Below are 21,142 nucleotides of genomic sequence, written 5' to 3'. Positions count from 1 at the left end.
CAGACGCACACAAAAGAAAGAAAAAATAAAAACACAAAAACACTTACCTTTCACTAATATGGGGTCCAAATGGACCCCAGCTCCATAACGGTAGTATTTAACAAAACGAAACAAAGGGAAATTAAAAAGTTGCCTCTAGCTAAACAAATTTGCAGGCACATACAGACACATGTAATAATTGCAATTCAATAACCTTTTTTTTTCCTGTGGCGATCCTATCACAATTTGGTAGCAATCCACTTTACTGCAAATCTGATTGGCTTTTACTAAATAGGACAGTGAAGAACTGACTGTGAACTTGAGGGAAAGAGAAAAAGAATTGGATTGGAACATGACCCAGGCTGGACACCAGCACAACAGCTCTTGAGACCATTCTGATTTTTGATTCTGATTTGCAGACCTATTTGTTTGAAACGGATCACAGTTTTAGCTCAAGCGCAGTGGCATGACCTGATTCTCACAGCCTAGAGGCTGAAAGAGCAAAAGATAGACTGCAGGAACACCAGGAGAGTATAGAAAAACAGACACAAGCCATAAGTCGAAATAAAGAGATGCCAGATGACAGTCCGTTCGTCTTCATTTGAGAAATCAAAAGACAAAATGTGAATCTTTATGTTTATTTTATGAGGATTGTCAATTTCTAGCACTACAACTGAACCATGAGTAAAGATGAGAGCCCATATCAAAGCTCATATCAAATCAAAGCTCAAATCTAGACAGCATATTCCCGTTTCAATCAAGAATCAAAAGTGTTGATCAAAAGATATATACGGGTCAAAAAATATAGTCAGATTGCATTTCATACATTAAAATCTCCAACTACATTATTCAATTTCCTGAAAATGCAGCTTGCCTGTGTAAAACTCACCACCACAATGTTGGTGTTCACCTGACAAAATTTCCATGATTTTCAATGTCTCAATGATATTCTGGTCCTTTGACACTGCTGGAGTCCCCAGGGACACCATGTCAATTCGAGGGCTTCAGAGTCTGGACATTCAATAATTTTTTTTCCACACATTTCATCATCCGCTGGACAAAAATCTCAAAAAGTAATAGCATTCCTCTCCACACCAAGTCATACGATTTGTTCATGCTACAGTCTAATCGTTAAGGTTAGAGGTTTGTTGAAATGTAGCAAGCACTTCTAAATATAGTAATAATTTATGCACCAATCCAATAAAAATGAATCACATGCAAATCCAGCGGCACTTGATATCAATTCCAGAACATCAGCAATTTCCTCTAACCGCCCTTGACGAGAGGCGCAGTGAGAATACTTAGATTTATCTCCTTTGAGATATATGGTAATCCTAGGTGTAGTCATGCTGTAAAATCAAGGAAACGTTATTAAATCAATTTCCACTGAGCCTTGAATGATATACCGGCCTGATCTAACCTTCCCGTATGTCAAAGAATCACTCGAATGGCAACTGTCAATAAAAATCTGGGAAACATTCCACCGCTTGGCGAATGTGGACTTGAGGATGCTCAGCTGCACGTAATGGCTAAAGATCAGCTAAGGAGGCTAAATTAAGCCTGACCTCAATGGGATGCGTCTTTGATTAGAACTAATGAATGTGGGTTAGTGCAGGTGGACTGATTCAAGGCCTATCATTATTCAAAAGTGATGGGAAAGGGACAGAGATGGCATTTCTGTCCGGCAACCCAACTAGCAGCCTTCTGTTGCATGTTAAATTATTTATCTCATTCTTGTTCTCTGAGACCATTCACTTTGTTTTGCAAAAAGATTTTTTTTTCTGTGGTGAAAATGTGCACCGGCGGCCCGATCCCTCATGTATGGGGGTGCGTATGAATATGTATCAGGCATCATTAGCAATCTTGGTGACACATCGCTCCCGCAAGAACCGACAGCTATAAATATCACTGGCAAGACCTCTGTGTCAGAAGCATAGGTTTGCTCAGTGTGTGTGTGAAAGAAAAAGATGAATGTCTGCCAAATCCCCTTTTGCACTGAAAGTCAGACATACAAGATACAAGCTTTGGTCAGGAAGCCGTAGACAAATAAACAAAGGAAAAAACCCAACAAAACAAAAATAGGCAGAAAAACAAGAGAAAGAAAGGATGCAAGAGAGGGACAATGACCAGCCAAATCTGACCAGACGAAAAGGAAGGGTGACAGCGAGAAATTCTCTACACAACAAAAGCTCAGAGCTGCTCTATAGTGGCATCGAAAAATATTTGGACACTGAAAACTGCCTGAATATCACTGTTAGATATTAAACACACTACATGGCCAAACTTATGCTCTAATTAACAGGTTTGGCTATTTCAGTCGTTTTTGTGAGGACAAATTTGCGCTATGTTAATTTAAAATAAATGCCATGCGTTTTGATATTTTATTAGACATTCATACATTTTTCATTGTGGCTTAAGTGTCCAAATGCTTTTTGGAGCCTTCTACATTTTTAATTTTCTATTAAACTCATGGGTTCTATTTGGTGCCCTTCATGACCACTTTATATATACATGAATGTCAATGTCAACTAGACAGCTCCAGGCTCATTTGTAACTGTCAAATTAAACTTTGGGAGCCAAGGAGTTTTTTCTCTATTGTCTTTTATCTTCCACTCCGTCTTTTTCGCTCTCACTCACTTTGTCTTTTTCCTGATCTCCTCCACCAGCTGTTTGATGTGGTCCTCCATGAATTCAATCTTTTCGTTCTTACGAGCATGTGCTTTCTGCAGCCGCACGATGCGCTCCACCAGCACAGCTTTGTCCACCTCGGGGAAACTGTCCACCACTACCACCGATGAACCGGACTGATTCTCTGGAGAGCGATCATCCATGCTGCTGCCCCTTGCGTTTAGAGAGCCTAAAAGTGAGAGATTCAAACCATTGTGCAGTTACAGTCACGCTATATAAACAAGCAACACAGGAAGGAAACTTGGCACTAAAATTACAAGAATACTCTGGGTTCAATATAAGTTAAGTTTTAAGTCGCAAATGCTGCTGGTAATGATGTTCACCACAAATTAACTTTGACTCATTCTTCAGTCTTTAGAAATAAATAAATAAATAAATAAATAAATAAATAAATAAATTGCAGGTTACAGTAATACACTTTCAAGAAAGTAAACCAGGTCAGCATTCCAGAGGGTTTAAAAGCAGAAATGTGTAGATCAGGTTTGTGTTAAAGCATTAATTGATTTATTTAGCAAAACTTTACAGTTTTTTTAGCTTTACACTTGTCTAAAGTTTCCTTTTTACAGTGGGGCTACTTTTCTGTATGCTGAAAGATTAGACTTAACTGTAAGTGTGTTACTGTACTGATATTTTAGCTTTTTGGCTTCTCTTTTGTCAAATGAGGTTGATGTGATGTAAACTGTACTGAACCAGAAATATTACAAACTTTATGTTTTTGTCTCTTATGCTTACCATGTATTTAATCATAAATACGGTAAAAACAATATTGAGAAATATTATTACAGATTAAAATAGCTCTTTTCTATTTTAATATACATGGACCTTCATAATCAGTGGTGCACATAAGTTTTCTTTTTGGTGTTCACACTGCACATAGTGTGACCCATTAAATATAACTAAAAATAAAATAATTAATAATAGCATTATTGCACTTTATTTAGTTTTTTTTTTAAATAAAATAATAAACAAACTAATAAATAAAGAGCGATAATACTATTATATTTTAAAATAAAAAAATTGTATTGAATAAAAATACAACTATTTTTTATAGTACAGTTAAAAAAAATACAATGCAAAATTTACACTTTCATTTTTTTTTCTCTTTTTTACTTTTTTTTTTAATGAATTTTCAACATGTTCAAACCCAAAATCAGCAAGCTCTTATTTTGGCAGGTTGCCAGAAAACAAGTATATGCACTGCCGATTTTAGCACTGCCGTGTGAATGTCACAATTTAGCATTTTGCTCTGAAACTGGCAGATTTATGCATTCGATTTAAATGGAAAACTTATAAAGTATTACAGTTAGTCGATCTAAAATGGTGATTGTGCATCAACCATGTCGGTACGAAAATCAGTGGTTTACCCAGCGCATTTTTTATTTGGGTCACGCATGCGCACCTGCGCACCACTTAAGTGCACCCCTGTTCATAATAACATCTATTCATAGTTAGCTCTTTCAAGAATATAATGCTTTAAAAGACCCAATTTCATGTATTGATTTTGAGTAATGGATTATGCTCATTAAAAGGTGCAGACATGAATAGGTAAGTTTTATAATGTATAATAACTCGACTTACAACTATTTGTTAAAAAAATATATATAATGGATAAAGTCTATTATAATTAAGCAACAGCCCTATGAGATAGAGGCAAATTTAAACTGTTGTATAAGGCATTATGAATGCTTTTATAATGCATTATATATAGGCCACAGGTAAAGTGTTACCAAAATAGGGCACATAGGGAAGAAAAGATAAAAATGACTGTGTGTGTCGCTCTCAAAATCTCTACTGAAGGGTTAAATAGATGTACCTGAGGAACTGGAACGGCTGCCCATACTGCTGCCCTCTCGATCGCATCCTCCATTCTCCACATGCTCCAGCTTCTTACGAGCTACACAAATGCCCAAAACACACAATGAGTTCTCTCTCTTACAGTGGCGAACACACACACTCCTGGCAGAGACAGACTCCCCAGTATCAGTAATGAGCCGATGACTGAGTGCGTGTATCACTCAGTGCCTCATTCTAGCGCTGCACCTGCTGAGGGGGGTTATGACCTACCATAAAACTCCCACCCACCAGGCACATCTGTAGTGACCATCAAATATGCAGAATTAAGGTTCACGTTTAACATGCAGACCTTGAGAAAGCTGTTGAAGATCACTGGGACCCAAATGGGAGAAGGAAAAAATAGATTTTTTTAAAAATAACGTCACGTACTGTAAGCCTCCACCGACACTAAAAGAGAGTCCCAAGATGCACGTTCTTCTCCCTTGCCCTCCCCTCCTCATCTCTCCTCTCAAAGAAGAGACGCTATGAAATAGTCTTGTGCCCTAACCTAGCCTTTCCTGTGGCTACAGGCAGGCACAGATACATAAACTCAATCTGTCTGCAGTGAACGTCAGTCTGCCCACCGAGAGCGTCAATATGGCTTGATAATTACTAACAGTGCCTGTGGGTTCCTGGGAGCATGAAGAAGTAACTCACTGAGAGCCTATTAAAATAACAAATCGAATTCTAGTTAAGACAACTACACACAGAGAAGAAAAGCAATATGAGAGTGGAACGATAAAGCCTCTTTTCAGAATTGCGTTATGATTTGTTCCTTTTTTTGTCTTTCATTTTGTATTAAAAACATTGGCATCAGTGGTTCTTAACCGGGGGGTCATTTCGCAACCCACTGATGGTCGCAGGGTTGTTCTGATAGGATAGACAGCAAGGGGAAAAAAACAATGAAACTAAACCTACAATTGTGCATAAGGATAGAAAAATAAATAAGCTTTTAAAAAGGAAGGAGAATGCTTCCCATATTGACGTCAAAGGCCATGCGTCCAACTCTGATATTTTGGCAAGATTTGCTTGGTAGAAGCGAGCCAAATTAAGAAGACGCCAGCATGGACCTGTTGTGTGACATGCCCTCATGTACAAAAAACATGAACAAAACTATGCAACAGACCAACACTATATGAAATACTGGTTTATGTGTAAAGTGTTAATGCACTTATAAAATTTAAAAGGCTCCTGTCATTTAAATAATTTAGCATATTGTTGTATTTATGCCGTTTACTCTGATGTTAACAAATTACAGTTATTTTAAAGTGATTTTTGTATTAAACAACTGACGAGCGTAAAATCTGGGTCCTAAATTAAAAAACAAACAAAAACAAAACAGTTCGATGCTTTACATTTATAGTCATAGTTTTCATGTGACATCACATCCTTATAGGAACGTCTGCTTGGATGGCAAAACAAGGCTTTCGCCACTTATTTTTACCAGTTTTGTACTAACCTGACCAAATTCAATATACAACTTATTGATGATGCATACTATGTACATGCAACCCAGAATATAAATGCAATGCACAAATTTCCCATTAAATGTTATCCAATAGAAAACTATTATAAAGTAAACAACCAATTAGCGTGCTGCGGTTATATTCTGGGCTCATCTGCTTGCCTGTATATAGTGTCTAACATCAATAAGGTGTATAACGAATTTGATCTTTTAATATCACCATTTTAGTACATTAAGGCACTTTAAGCACTATAGTGATTTTTTTTGTGATTGAAATATGTGCTGTGCAGCCTATGGACATTTTGCCCTCCAAGTCTCTGTGCCAGTTATGTCACTGAAAACTATGAACGGACTATGAAAAGCTTGTTTTGTAAAAGCTTTTGAGTCTGCATTTGAGGTCTTGTTGCATTTCTCACTATTTCTGAACTCCAAAAATAAATCAATACCAGAAAATAAATGAAAATTAATTAAAAAAAAAAAGACAGGAATTATTTGAGATGCTAACCCTGTATGAGCTGCTTGGTGAGGTCTTTGATATTGGCCGCCTGTTTTCTCTTCTGAGTAACCAGTTCGTCTCGTAATTCCTCCACTCGTGTCTTTAGTTGTGATGTCTCCGCCAGCAGCGACGTTCTCTCCGTCTGCAACGCCAAAACTTCCTCCTGTCTCTGTTGCTCCTCTCTCTTCAACCTGTCCGTCTGAAAACATACACAAACTGAATAATGCCTCAATCTAAATTATTAAACGATTTGTGTGCGAGTATCTTATAAGGAGTTGTTCTTATTTCCATAAAGAGGTGCATAATTTTTTGGTCAAGATCTTATATTGACATTGCAAGGGTCAAGCACTCTGTAAAGTCTACTCCAGCACACCCCAAAGACTTTCAGTGAATGTAAGGTCTGGACTCAGAGGTGCCAATTCATGCGTGAAAATGATTCTTCATGCTCCCTCCCAACCATTCTTTCACAATTTGAGCCTTATTGAATCTTGACATTGTCATCCTGGAATATGGCCATGTCATCTACAAGGTTGTTTAAGAAATGAAAAGCTACACACTCCATCAATTAGGGTTAGAAGAATTGTTTCCAAACATATGACATGCTAGAAACATAATCACTGCAATAATGATCCAATCAGACTCTCATTTGCCTATTTAAATCCAAACAGCAAGGCAGTGTACTTTGAGGGTAGGTTGTTACTTGGCATGGTATGGTTTCTAAGAAATCTCCCCAACACTATACATGCAAATGTCTTACCATTTCAGAGAGGGATCTCTCTGTCTCCTCTAGTTTGCTGTGCAGCTCTCTGGAGCTGTTGTTCAGTCTGTCCAGCTGGGCCTGTAAGCTGTTGTTCTCAGATTGGAGCTGAGCATTTTTACTGGACAGTTTCTCAGTGAAGCCCAGTAGCTCCGCTTCTCTCGTCCTGCTGCCTTCAATGTCCCTCTGCAGGTCAGTGATCTGAGAGTTCAGATTCTCCACCTCCTCCCGCAAGGATGCAATTTCCTGATCATCCCTGAGAAAGACACGCACACGTTAGACACGAGGACCAACACGTGTACAGCCTGTGCTATTTAAGATATTTCCACCCTTGTCTGGTTTCATCCAAGGTGTATCAGCATTCCCAACAGACTAAATGACTGCATAGACTATAAAAGTGTCCGACTGAAGGGTCTAAATTAATGCGCTAAAGACAAGGTCTACCATTCTTGGGAATACAAATAACTCATCTGCAATAGAGAGTTTTAAAATACCCTCAAAATAAGAATGAGCTAATAGAGCTGACTGACACGTTTATGTGCCTACCAGAAGTGAAATCAGAGCAGCCCCTGTGAGGCGGCCACAGAGGTATGAATTATTCTGTCAGTGCTGCAGGGGCCCGTGTGATCACGCTACTGTGGATTCACATCCCTCTGCAGTTCCTGCATCAGCAGGGTCCACCAACTGCTGGGAGATCACTCAAGGTCGGGACACTTTACTGAAGCACGGCAAAATTAACAGTCTAAGGATCTCAGAGTCAGATGCAAATGATATTCAAACATGCAAATACGAATAAAGTCTGTTGTGTTGTCTGGATTATAATAGACCTTAAACATCTTCAACTTAAAATTATTTTACTTCAATTACTTCCCAAGGCAACATTTGTCATTTCTGCATTTTCATGTAATTTCAGCTATATTTTAATTAACAAACATTATTTTTAATAGTTTTAGTTAACCATAACAACACTTGTATAATCAATTTAATGTCATATATGTTCAATTTTATCATTATTTTAATTTTTCATTATTTATTTTGTATCATAAATTAAAGCAGTTAACCTTTTAAAAAATTATTTACAACATTTATTAATCTTATTTCAACTTGCAAGTAATTAATTATATTATTTATAAATTAGTTATTTTCCTATTTATTATATAATCATGTCTTTATTTATATGAACAAACATGAATTATTAACAATGAACAATAATATATTTAGTATAGTATATTAATATAGTATAATATATTTATAACTTAACAATAACCTATAATAATAAATACTGTAAAATTGTTCATTGTTAGTTCATGATATACAGTTCAATTTGTTAAATACATTTTGTAAAATAGTTAAAAGGATCATTTCAATAGCAAATTATGTTTGCCTTGCACTGAAATTGGCATCAGGAATTGTAAAGCATAACTGGCATTGTGACAACATTAGTCGAGACAAATGGATCTGATTTCATGACCTAAAAATGAGAGTTAGTCTTAATTTCAGATCTGAAAAGCAAATCAGAATTGGGCGCAGTGTAGACAAAGTTTAGGCTCAATGAGCTTGTAGTTGAATGAATATTAGATATAGTCAGTGGTGGGTTCCTGTAGACAAGTGTGTTCATACCTCTGGTGCTGCTCCTCTAGTCTAGTGATGGCTGTGAGTTTTTCCCTCTGGTTCTGGATCTCAGCCTTCTGTCTGTTAATGATCTCTCTGTATTTGCAGAGTTCGTCTTCCCAGCGAGGCCGTTCATCCTCCAGACACTTAACCTGAGGGCCAGAGAGAGTGCCAAACTTCAGAATAATGTACTTTTACACAGAGTCATTTCATAGAGTTATCTTTAGAAATGAGTTTCCACCTTAGTCCGCAGGGTGGTCAGTTCATCCATGCCTTCTTTAAAAGTCCTCTTCAGATCCTCCAACTCCTTAATCTTAGCCTTGTGCATCTGCCAATCAAACAAAATGACCATGAAAACAACTCTTTCAAACATTATTCATCATTGTAATCACAATCAGCAGAGGACGCCCGCTAGGCAACGCTATGTTAATAATGCTAATGCGAATGCAAATGCTAAGAGCACTATTTCGTGCACAGGAGCGACTCATTGATAAGGGAGTACACACTCTCATTGTCAGCCTCGGGTACTAATGACGCCTGGTGAATGGAGACTCATTTACTCATAAATACATTTAAAAGCAGGTGGCAAAGTGCCATACGGACCAAGCGGCATATCTCAGAGGAGCAGTGGCAGAACGGCAAACTAAAGATGTATGAGGTGTAACATGAACAAACACTCGCCCCAAAAGCTGTAAAACGGACTATAATGAGGCCTCTGTGCCCTAGAGAAACACACACTCAAATATGATGTGAGAAATTGATATCATTTAGGCTTGTGGTAAATATACAGTTCCTAGTAGGCAAAGGCAAGACTGTACAGATATCATTCAAACTTTGTGGATATAGGGATTTTTCTTAATTGTATTATGTGTATGCTCTTAAAATGACTTATACTAAAGGGAATTGGAGTGTAAATGAAGTGAAACTGCACCTCTAGCTGGTCTGTCTGCTCTTGTTTTTGCTTCTCCAGCTCTCCTTTGGTCTCTCGCAGCTTTGCATCCAATTCATTTGACTTAATCTCCTCAGATTCCTGCAGGAGACAAAGAGGGAGGTTTGAAGTTTATAACAAGCCACAGAAACTGCAAATTAGCCTATATCCCCCTAAATGAAGATAAGCCAACAAATCGTGTTGAGCGGAGAACTGAAGCAACCATTTTTTTAATAAACTATAGCAGAGTGCACAACTTGAAATGCACATCTCCAACTCATTATAGATAACAGGTTTTGCATTCAACTCATTTTTTTTACAATGGGTTTTGCATTCTACGGGCAAATGTTGGTATATTGTGCCCTCTAGTGGGCAGTACTGATTTCAAGTCATAAGTAAACAGTACCTGGTATGTGCGGATCATGTCTTGGCAGTTTTTGCGAATCTGTTCCGTCTCTTCTTTTGCTTGAGTCAGCTTGGCAGTCGTTTCTCTTAATTTGTCTTTTGTTTCCTGTTATAAAAGAGACATCTCAAAGTGAAATCAGTGTTGTTATTGTTAACTAAAACGAAAACTATTCAAATCGATTTCAGTAATTTAAATGAAAATGAAATATTGCAAACTATTGTGACTTTACAAAAAATATATAGGATCTTTTAAAAATAATCTTATGTGAAATAATTGGGGAGAAAACTGCTGTTGTGCCACTAATGTGTTGGAATTTCCTCTATCTCAACATTGGAGTTTGGCCTTTGGCTTTGTCATAGCTTCTATAATAATGTGCCCTATCATAAAAGAGTGAGTGTACATCTAAAGGCCCATTCACAACAAGAAAGGTTACTATATAACTATAATGATAACTATATTAGTGTCCATACTAACAAATGATAATGTTTTGTTTATTTTAAGCACTTTTTAAATGTCTTCTGCCCTTTTAAATGCTCGAGCTCTTGGAATCAGGTGATTTCTGATTGGCTGTCAATGTTTTTCATTATTCATCATCTAAAAAAAAATGCTCTTTAAGTCATTCCAACAATATAATTACTCTCTGTCATTATTGTTATTTCACAGCTGTAACAACGACAGCGATGACAATTATATTGTTGGAATAACTTTTAGCAATCTTTAACTTTCAGTCAACTTTAAGTCTATTTACAATGTTCTCTGGTTTACCTTGTGAGCGTCCGTTTCACTCTTCAGTTTGTTCTGAGCCCACTTTACTTTGATGACATGAGAATTGATTTCTTCTTTGACTTTCTCCAGTTCACGGGAAAGTCGCGTCACCTCGTTCTCCTACAGAAGCGTAATCAAAGACAAACACTACTGAGAACATACAGAAGCAGTGCATACTGTAGATTCACACACTGCATCAAGCATCAAAGTAAACTATTTTTTAATGTATAACCTTGGCATCATAGAGCTGCTGCAGGCGTCCTTTATCCTGGGCCAGTGAATTTCCCCTCCGAGCTTGTTTGTCTACTTCTGCTGTGGCCTCCCGTAACTTCTTCTCCAGCTGTTCCTTCTCCCTCCGCAGGTCAAGCGCTTCCTTTTCACCTCGAACGTACTTCATCACCATTGTCTCCTTCTCCTGACGTGCCTCATCACATTTCTTATTGGCCTGGGATGAGAAAACATATGTAAACACATGAACATACACTGTTTATGGATCATGTGAGATCTGAAACCGTAACAGTCCAGTTAGCCACACAAATTAGTGGTTGACCGATATTTGGCATTCTTAATTATAGGCATCAGCCGATAAGTTTTTCTGTTTGGCCAATGTGTCAGATGCTTTTATTTTGACAGCAAATAGGACTTTTATTTTGAACACACTGAAACTGATGCCACATCTCGAATTCTCTGTCTTCATTCTCTGTTTAGCAGAATCAAAAAGTTGCCATCAAAATTTTTCATTTTTCAAACAAAACAAAAGTAAAATGAGGTGTGCAGCTCGCAGCAATAATGAACAGTGCAGCACAAGCTCAGAACAGGTTTACTCACGCACCGATCTCAAGCACGAGACCCCGTTATAGCTTTTGAATTCACCACAGAATTAATAAAATCGCTCCAAGATCTAGTGGGAAGCATTTAAATTCAGCGCAGAATTATCTACTTTAAACCACAGATATCAGATCAAACAGCCTTGACGAGGAAACCAGAAGAAACATTGTGCCATGAATGAACACAATCATAAGGCTCTCCAGTCCACAAATCACAATGGATTTAATGCTTACTGAAACCATTGCATTGTGGCAGAAATACTCAAATGCTTTTACATTATTCATTTCAGGGTTTATGCTAATTTTGACTGAAATTCAAGCACTTTTTCCTGCACGTCAAAGCTCTAAATAGTATCCGTTTTAATGTTATTTTGGGAAAACTTTACAATAAGGTTCATTAGGTAAACATTAGTTAATGTATTAGCTAACATGAACTAACCATGAGCAATATATTTGTTACTGTATTTACTAATCTTTGTTAACGTTATTTAATGAAAATACAGTTGTTCATTGTTTGTTCATGTTAGTTCACAGTGCATTAACTAATGTTAACAAGATTTTAATAATGTATTAGTAAATGTTGAAATTAACATTAACAAAGATTAATAATCATTATAAGTGCAGTTCATTATTAGTTCATGTTAACTAATGTAGTTAACTAATGTTAACTAATGAACCTTATTGTAAAGTGTTAACGTAATTTTTAATGTGATGATTTGTAAAACTAAAAGTTTAAAGATGAAGAAAAACGAACACTTTTAGGCAAACCAGCACTTAAAAAAAAAAGAGACATAAAATTACCACTTGATGGCAGCAGAGGAGGACTCCCTAATATATGGAAAAGTCACAAAGTCTCATGAAAAACAAAAACTTATTTTCAATTGTGACTGAATTACACAGAAAGCTCCTTTTATAATCACTGAAGCTGTCGGTCAGGTCAGTGGTCCATTTAATAACCAACCAAATCAGGTGCTGGCGCCACCTTCTGTATAACTTAGTGGCCACTGTTCTCAAATGTTAGTCTGGAGCCCTGATAAATAAAATGCAGCACATATCTGTTGCTTTCGTTGATGCGAACATAAATTTGCATATAGCTCGGGAATTAAAGATCGGATGTGGCCAAGTGTAAATGGAACTGTTTGAACAAATCAGATAGGTATCTGATCAGTAAAAACACATGAAGTGACCAGGTGTAAACAGGCCCTAAGATATTGGCATCAGCATCGGCCATCAAAAAAAAAAAAAAAAATCAATATCGGTCGACCACTATCTATGATAACTTCTATAAGTTATCATAGTTAATGTGTCCAAAGGCAGTGAAAGAGCAAAAGAGAAACCCTCACACTTGACTGAGGAGTTTACATGAAAGTGAGGAGCTGTTTGAACAAGTCCTGCCAAACCAAACACAACTCTCTATCCACATGGTGCGCAAATTTTTTATGACATTAGTCCTCAATATCTGAATGCTGGACTTCATATTTAGCCTCTGTTATGTGGGATTAAAAAGGATGAGGACAAATACAAATGGAAACCCAGCACCTGACATCCTGTTGATGGAAAACGCACAATGACCCACTTTTAGTTTGTGCAAACAAGATGTCACTGCAAAACTGACGTGATTTTATTTTAAAGATGCTGAGACACAATGAGCACAGAATGAAAACCATTTAGAAATAACTTAGCAGGAAGGGCTTTGTTTGGACTGACTCCATGGCGATGACCTCTCACCTGTTCAAGCCGATAGGCAATCTCCCTCTGCATCTGCTGGATGGCATTCTTAGCAGCCTGATCCTGGTGAACCAGTTTGTCTCTGGAGTCTTTTAGTTCCTTCATAAGTTCCTCCACCCGGCTTTCAAACTGGTAAAACAAGAGAGATGATCAGTTAAAAGGTCACAACCGCAGTAACCATAAACATAATCATCATGACAATAACAGAACAGCTCTGACAGACAGTAGACGGATCACTTTACATGGCCAGTGAGTGCAATATGTCTAAATATACTGTAAGCTGGCAGTCAAAAGTCTGAAATAATTAGTTTTTTTTTAAAGTCTCACCATGCTCACCAAGGTTGTGCTTACTTTATGGAAAAAAACAACAAAAACAGTAATATTGTGAAATTTAAAAGAACCGTTTTCTATTTGAATATTATTTACTATTATATTCCTGTGATGGCCATGCTGAATTTTCAGCACCCAATACTCCAGTCTTCAGTGTCACATGATCCTTCAGAAATGCTGATGTGACATTTCTTAGTATTATCTATGATGCAATATTTTTTTTGGAAACCATGATACACTACTGTTTAAAAGTTTGGTGTAAGTAATATTTAAAAAAAAAAAAAAAGAAATTAATACTTCTATTCAACAAGGATGCATAAAATTGATTCAAGTGACAGTAAAGACATTTAGAATGTTACAAAAGATTTATATTTCAAATAAATGCTGTTCTTTTAATGCTATTTATTAAAGAATCCTGAAAAAAAAAACAAAGTTTTCACAAAAAATATTAAGCAGCAAAAACTGATAATAATAACCACTATAAACAATAAGAGAAAAATTGAGCCATCACAGTAATAAATAACATTTTATAATGAAAATAGAAAACAGTTATTTTAAAACATAGTATTTCACAATATTACTGTTTTTACCGTATTTTTGATTAAAAAATAGCCTGGACATTAAAAAAAAATCATAATTTTTTCAAACTTTTGACCTCCAGTGTACCTACATAACACAGAATCTTCATTTTTCTGGACTGCTTATGAAAACAGATTCAAATTAATATTGAAATAAGTGACAAAGGCTCCATTCAGGCTCTCTTTCTGACAACCACATGTAGGAACCAAGTGTTAAGTTGTCTTCACGGTGCCGCTATTGAATGAAAAGTAAAGAGACAGGCAAGGTTTCATTCAGAGGAAGCGACTGTCTGTGTGCTGTCAGAGCATTTTCTGACTATGTGGAGAAACCATGACAACAAAACACGCACAACAGTTTCACGTCATTTCTTCAACACTTAATTACAGCTTCTCGACCTGCCCCCTCCAGGCCACTCTGTTTGATTTGTGTTATTACCCTCTGTGACAGGGGGCTCTTTCAGATTGAACTGAACTACAGACTCTCTTAGTCTGGAGTCACTCTCAAACAAACTCGCTTTTCCAGTATCAGATGAAAGCTCTTCAGCAAACAAGTTTTCTCTGATCAGTGCACAAGGGACAATCATGGTTGTCCATCCAGATCTTAGAGTGGGATTTAAATAACAAATAATGCCATTGAGCTGAGCATACCTAAAATCTGAATACACTGATTCACAGTTTGAGGTCAGTAAAGTTTTTTTTTTTTTTAAAGAAATCAATTCATTCATTCAGCAAGGATGCATTAAATTGATCTAAAGAGACAGTAAAGACATTTGTAACATTACAAAAGATTGTTATTTCAAATAAAAGCTGTTCTTTTGAACTTCGTATCCATCAAAGAATCCTGGGAAAAAAAGTATCACAGTTTCCACAAAAAATATTAAGCATCACAACTGTTTTCAACATTTCTTGAGCACCAAATCAGCATATTAGAATGAGTTCTGAAGGATCATGTGACATTGAAGACTGGAGTAATGATTCCGAAAATTCAGCTTGGCATCACTTGAATAAATTACATTTTAAAACAGTTAAATAGAAAACACTTAGTTTAAGTTGCAAGTATGTTCCACATATTAGTGTTATACTGTATATTTGTCTTGGTGATCATAAAAGACTTTTTGTAAAAACATTAAAAAAATCTTACAAATTCCAAACTTTTGAATAGTATTATATTATATATATATATATATTATATATATATATATATATTATATAATATATATATATATATATATATATATATATATATATATGAAGCTTTTGGAAAATACAAGCAAATTTCAAGTTGAATTGGTTCTCAAACACTTCCTTGTGTTCCAATAATCCAAGATTATTTAAAAATAAATAAATAAAGACACACACACACACACACACACACACACATGTTTGTTTTTGTGAATTGTGGGGACTTTCCATAGACTTCAATGCATTTTACACTGAACAAACTGTACATTCTATCCCCCTACCCTGCCCCTACCCCTAAACCTAACCCTCACAGGAAACTGTGCAAACTTTTACTTTTTCACAAAAACTCATTCTATATGATTTATAAACCCATTTACATTGTGGGGACCGCTGGCTGGTCCCCACGATGTAGGTGAACTCAGGTTTATATTACATCATGGGGACATTTGGTCCCCACAATGTAATATAAACAAAAGCACACACACACACACACACACACACACACACACACACACACACACACACACACAATATATATGGTTGCCATTACCTTCTTAATGGTGCAAAGATGCTGTTTCTCCGTCTCCATCCTCTTCTTCAGCTCATCCCTCATGTTGTCTTTCTCAGAGCAGATGCCCAGAATCAGCTCCTGATGTTTCTTATTCTCATCAAGTAACCTGAAAAACAGTTACCAGCTGTCACTATCAGTGTTAGCAAATTATAATACATTGGAGCTGCTGTACTGTGAAATAATGCTGCTTCTGTGGTGTCTCTCTGTGATTTGCTTGTTGTCAGTGAGAAGCGTATTTGTGCTAAAATGGTGATCTAAACCACATCAAGAACAACAATTAATTGTTTATGATAAAGTATCAGGCACCAATATATGTCATAACATAGAAAAGACCGTGTGAGAGGGAACAGGTGTCCATGAGCATCACCGATCAGACAATATTAACAGCAGGTCGGGTAAAGCAAAGCTGTGGACAGGTTCCAATATGAGAGACAGCCAGATGCCCTTGCAAAAATTAATAAAGGCAGAACAGGAGGGGGTTTCACAGCAGAAAGGCTCAGGTTGACCACAGAATAAAATAATCAATAGCACCACAACAAAAGAAATCATAGTTGTGAGCTTGCAGTGTGACTTAAACATCAAGAGTTAAACAGTCAATGACCCGTGAAACAAAACAAAGACAATTCTATTGCGTGGTCTTCACTGGCTGGATGCAAAAACATATATGCCCGGTTTCACAGACAAGGCTTAAGCCCAGTCCCAGACTAAAATGCATGCTTAAACTGTCAAAGCAGAAAGCAACTTGCACTGACATATCTTAAAATATGTCAGTGTCATTGTTTCTCAAGATGCACACCAGTACATTTTTTTTTAAGGCACATTTATGAAAGCTACTTAAATGTCCTCATTGAACTAAGGCCTAATCCGGGCTAAATTTAAGCTTTGTCTGTGAAACCAGGTCATGTAGTTTAATTTATAAAGAATTAATTATAGCCACTTTCAATGAATCAGTCAAAAAGACTCAAAGACTAAATAATTACTGCTTTGAATCATCCTAACAAATCATTCACTATTCCCACAAGTACATGTACTGAATCAACATCTGTCTTTTATAATTCAGTATAATTACAGGCTGGTTATTCATAAAAATATGCCTAGTTAAAGTCCAAAAAAATCCAAAACATTTTATAATAAATACATTATTATTATTATTAAAAACATAATTAAAATATGTTACAAAGAGAAAAAATAATGAATTCTGTAGGCAATACAGTTGTAAATTTAATAAAAAAAATATGTTATTTAATAACTAGGTATAATAACTTGTGCATGAAGATCCACAGGACATCAGTTAAAAAAAATAAATAAAATATAATAATAATAATCATCTACATCATAAATCTATATAATCTATTACATATATTTATTATATAAAATACAACTGCTGCAAGTGTCTTAAATAAAAATATTATTATAATCTATTTGATAAAAATCTATATAATCCTGATAATTCATAAACTCTGCTTTTGGAGGGAAATGGGTACATTTTATTGCCACACACTGGCAATGAAAAATAATGAACGTGAAGTGTAATTTTCATGCAGGTAAGAATGGCAAATTAAACTAATGATTTACCATCTCCTGCTGCTATAAATCTTAACACCAGCAGTGGACTACAACCTCCAGTGAGCTGATTGACATAGCTATTAATCAACATCCTACCTCTTGATGGCTTTCTCCTGTTGAGAGTACTTGTACTGTACACACTTCTCAAATAAAGCCATGGAGCTCTGGTCCTTCTGAAGCCCATTGAGAGGACTTCCCTTCCGGACGCCCTCTGACTGACTGTTCAACAGCTCATCCTCCAGCTCATCCAGCAGAGACTCCTGAGACAGAGAGCGCTGGATCTCACACAACAGCTTCCTGCTGCAGTCCGTGTCATATGGGTTCATGTTGGAGTTAGATTGTGAGTTTTGGGGTACTGAAACAACATCTGGCAGTTCCTCACCCTCAGCAGCTGGCGTAGGAGTCAAAGGAGTTCTGTTAAGTTCTGTCGGCCCATTGAATGCATCAAACTCTGTGGATGAAAAATCATCTGTCCCATTCAGAACAGATGGAGAAGATTCCTCTACCTCATTCTGAGTCCCACCTTCTGATTCCGGAACCACCCCCGCTGGTTCCTCAAAGTCAGAACATCCGAGTTCTCCATCAAGAACAGCGGGAAGTGATTCTACAATACTGTCATGGACAGCTGGTGGAGTTCTGGCATCATCAATTGAGGCTGTTCCACTGTCACAGCTAGTGTTCCCATCACCCTGTGCTTGCTCTCCGGGTCCTTCCTCTTGCTGAACCTCTGTGTGATCTTCTCTGTCCACACGACCTGAAAGAGTAGCATCCAGCTCAAGACTGTCCAGCTCAGTGTCTTCATCCTGTTCTTTTAAAACAGGTTCACCCTCATTTCTGAGGACATCGGTTGACCCTTCCGGAACCATGTTGACCTCTGAACTTTGGGAGACAGGGGTCAGTTCACTCTGACAATCCAACGGCTCCATGATCTCCTTCAGCTACTGGCACTGGAAAACACAAGTGACTCACATGCATGTGAAACTCAAAACATTGCACCTGCCTACTAAAAACTTGACTTTTATGATCAACAATAAGAAGCCACCATAAAACATCTTTATCAAGGGATTACCAGGTCAAATAAAGCAGACACATATTTATATTGCTCTTTAACATTATTAGATTTTCGTCTATCACCAGGATGTTGTGTACAATGTTTGTGTGAACAGTCTCGTTACACCTGCTGTCATGCTACTGCCATTAATAGAGCAAAGTATGTGCAAAAAAACCCACACATTTCTTTGATTGAGGAGGTGTGGCTCATCCTTTCAAAATAAGGACATGGCTCTCCTTCCACCCGGAGGCAGTTTTGTGATGCCAGTATTGTGAAACTAAGGTGGCCCGCCTTTCTCACGCCCAACTTGCCTGATACGTCATTGTATTAAGATTCAGTGGCTTACTGCGCCCCCAGCTAAATGCCTATAGATAACACTGGAGCGCACAAAAGGAAATACTTGACATTGAGGAAAAAGACACTGATTTTGTGTGATTCATACTGAATGAGCGAAACTGGGGCAGAAGCTTATCCAGCCGGATAATCAAGAATGTGTTACAAATACTATCAGGATGAGTCTAACAATATAGGGCTATTTTGAGAGCTTACTGTGAGAGTTAACTAGGGTGCGAGAGAGAGGACTGGACCTTAACCTGAGCACCTTGAGCCCACATGAGGTTTATTTTTAATCTTGTATTGCAGGTTCTTGGCCATTTCTCTCAAAAACATCCTATTTTGTAGGGCCGTTTAACTCTGGGAACGAATCTAGAGTTGAGAAATGCAATAGACCCCTTTTTTGACTGTCGAAACCTTATTAATTATCTTTCAATGTTTTTTTAAATTCAGTAAAGAACTGAAAATACTGTTTAACATAACCAATGTAACTTATGTCAAAATATATTACCACAAAAAATATACAAATACTTTGTCAGTGGATAATACACAATTTCTGTTTTTAGATTTTTTCTCAGTGGACCAAATTGTATTTTTAGTGCAGTACATATTACATAAAATGTCCAATCGTGATGTAATCATTATTTTATTATCCTTAATAAAATGTATTCTTGCAAAGACCACAAATCTTCTATGAGGTACAAGACTTATCTGTAGCAGGACAAGATGTGCGACTACCAATAACTCAACTAAAACTTTAAAAGGTCACCAGCTTCTCATGCCTCTCTCCAAGCAGACAACTAGCACCAAACTGAAACGTTTAATATTTCTCACTCACAGACACTGTGAAATACTTTAAAAAGGTGTTAAAAGGATGCTAAACTTTATCACACTTTTTTTTTTTTTTGTCAGAATTTTCTGTTGAAAAACAGATTTTGGCTGGCATTGAATAGTTAAGCAATTTCCTGTCCAGGTTAACTTCCTTTTTTCCTCTTTCTTATCTGTGTTTGAATCATCTTTGTTTTTTTATCTTCAGTCTCACGCATCATGTTAGTGTATTTCTTCTGTAATTCAACAGGGGAAGGATGGACAGTGCTCAACCCACAACAACAGACACATTTTATCGCACCAAAGTTATATAATCTATAAACAGCATTAAAAGAGGAATAATAGTGAATACAAGCAGTGATCATTATATTATTCATTTTGAGGCGAGTGACATATACTGCTGTTTCCACACAGGTGCAGTTAGCTTTAGCACACCGGCTAACCTTTCCAAATATATGTCACATTTTACGTGTTAATGAGAAAACACCTGTTTTGTCCACACGAATTAAATGAGATACGATGTTAATGCAACTAATTATTGAATGGTTAATTATTTAAACACCACAAATACAAAAACAGACCTGTGTAATTGTGTATTGTGTGTGGTGATCTAGTCCTTCATACGATTCTCAGGCTGAGTTTTAACAGCTATAACTGATTATAATAAGTCATTTAGCTTGCTATGATAGTAGTGTATATATTAATCTGCTAGATTATAAGTATATAAAAATAGTATATCAGCCAGCTGCCATTGAGTTCACCCAATGGCTTAGCTTTCAAGCTAATTAAATAAACATTCGCTTTTGTAGTTGGGATCTGGATATTTTGGTTTAAAAGATGTGACTTACCGGTTATGTTAAATCCATTTAAAATGCCATACACCAGCTGCCGTGATAAATAGTGAGTGTCAAGTCCGTGTGAGTGATCTCCTCCCGAGGTGACACATCAACAATATGGCCCCTGAACGCACTGATAGCGAGGAATTACGAACTCCGAGATGGCCAGCAAGCAGTTAGCTTGAACGCAGGATCAAATACCGCCGACAGGGGGAGCAAAATCGGCCCAAATGACTTTTCTGAAGAGTTTCTGAAAGACCACATGAATTTCATTTAAATTTATTTGACCCGAGGATGTGTTCAAATACTTACATTGGTGAGAAACGTACTATCAAAAATGTAAATAGAGTTCTGGCTATATGTTCTATGTAATATAACAAACCA

At 36.8% G+C, this 21,142-nt stretch overlaps 1 protein-coding gene across 1 annotated transcript in view; it reads right to left on the bottom strand.

Annotated features, from left to right (window-relative positions):
- The window catches only part of ccdc186 (coiled-coil domain-containing protein 186), a 28,788-nt gene extending 7,916 nt beyond the window's left edge, over positions 1 to 20,872 (bottom strand). Inside the window, exons 1-14 of the mRNA XM_067369324.1 lie at positions 20,771 to 20,872; positions 17,807 to 18,657; positions 16,124 to 16,250; positions 13,484 to 13,612; positions 11,161 to 11,373; positions 10,929 to 11,048; positions 10,164 to 10,268; positions 9,761 to 9,859; positions 9,071 to 9,157; positions 8,839 to 8,981; positions 7,219 to 7,474; positions 6,471 to 6,660; positions 4,481 to 4,561; positions 2,617 to 2,836 (exon numbers count right to left, since the gene is read on the bottom strand). Of these exons, the coding sequence (XP_067225425.1) occupies positions 2,617 to 2,836; positions 4,481 to 4,561; positions 6,471 to 6,660; positions 7,219 to 7,474; positions 8,839 to 8,981; positions 9,071 to 9,157; positions 9,761 to 9,859; positions 10,164 to 10,268; positions 10,929 to 11,048; positions 11,161 to 11,373; positions 13,484 to 13,612; positions 16,124 to 16,250; positions 17,807 to 18,636 (2,600 nt within the window). The 5' untranslated portion in view covers positions 18,637 to 18,657; positions 20,771 to 20,872. The remainder of the gene's footprint in view (positions 1 to 2,616; positions 2,837 to 4,480; positions 4,562 to 6,470; positions 6,661 to 7,218; positions 7,475 to 8,838; positions 8,982 to 9,070; positions 9,158 to 9,760; positions 9,860 to 10,163; positions 10,269 to 10,928; positions 11,049 to 11,160; positions 11,374 to 13,483; positions 13,613 to 16,123; positions 16,251 to 17,806; positions 18,658 to 20,770) is intronic.
- Positions 20,873 to 21,142: the final 270 nt, after the last annotated feature.

This window comes from Chanodichthys erythropterus, chromosome 19, assembly GCF_024489055.1.
Source record: "Chanodichthys erythropterus isolate Z2021 chromosome 19, ASM2448905v1, whole genome shotgun sequence".
NCBI lineage: Eukaryota > Metazoa > Chordata > Actinopteri > Cypriniformes > Xenocyprididae > Chanodichthys > Chanodichthys erythropterus.
This window is presented reverse-complemented; position numbering and strand designations above follow the sequence as displayed.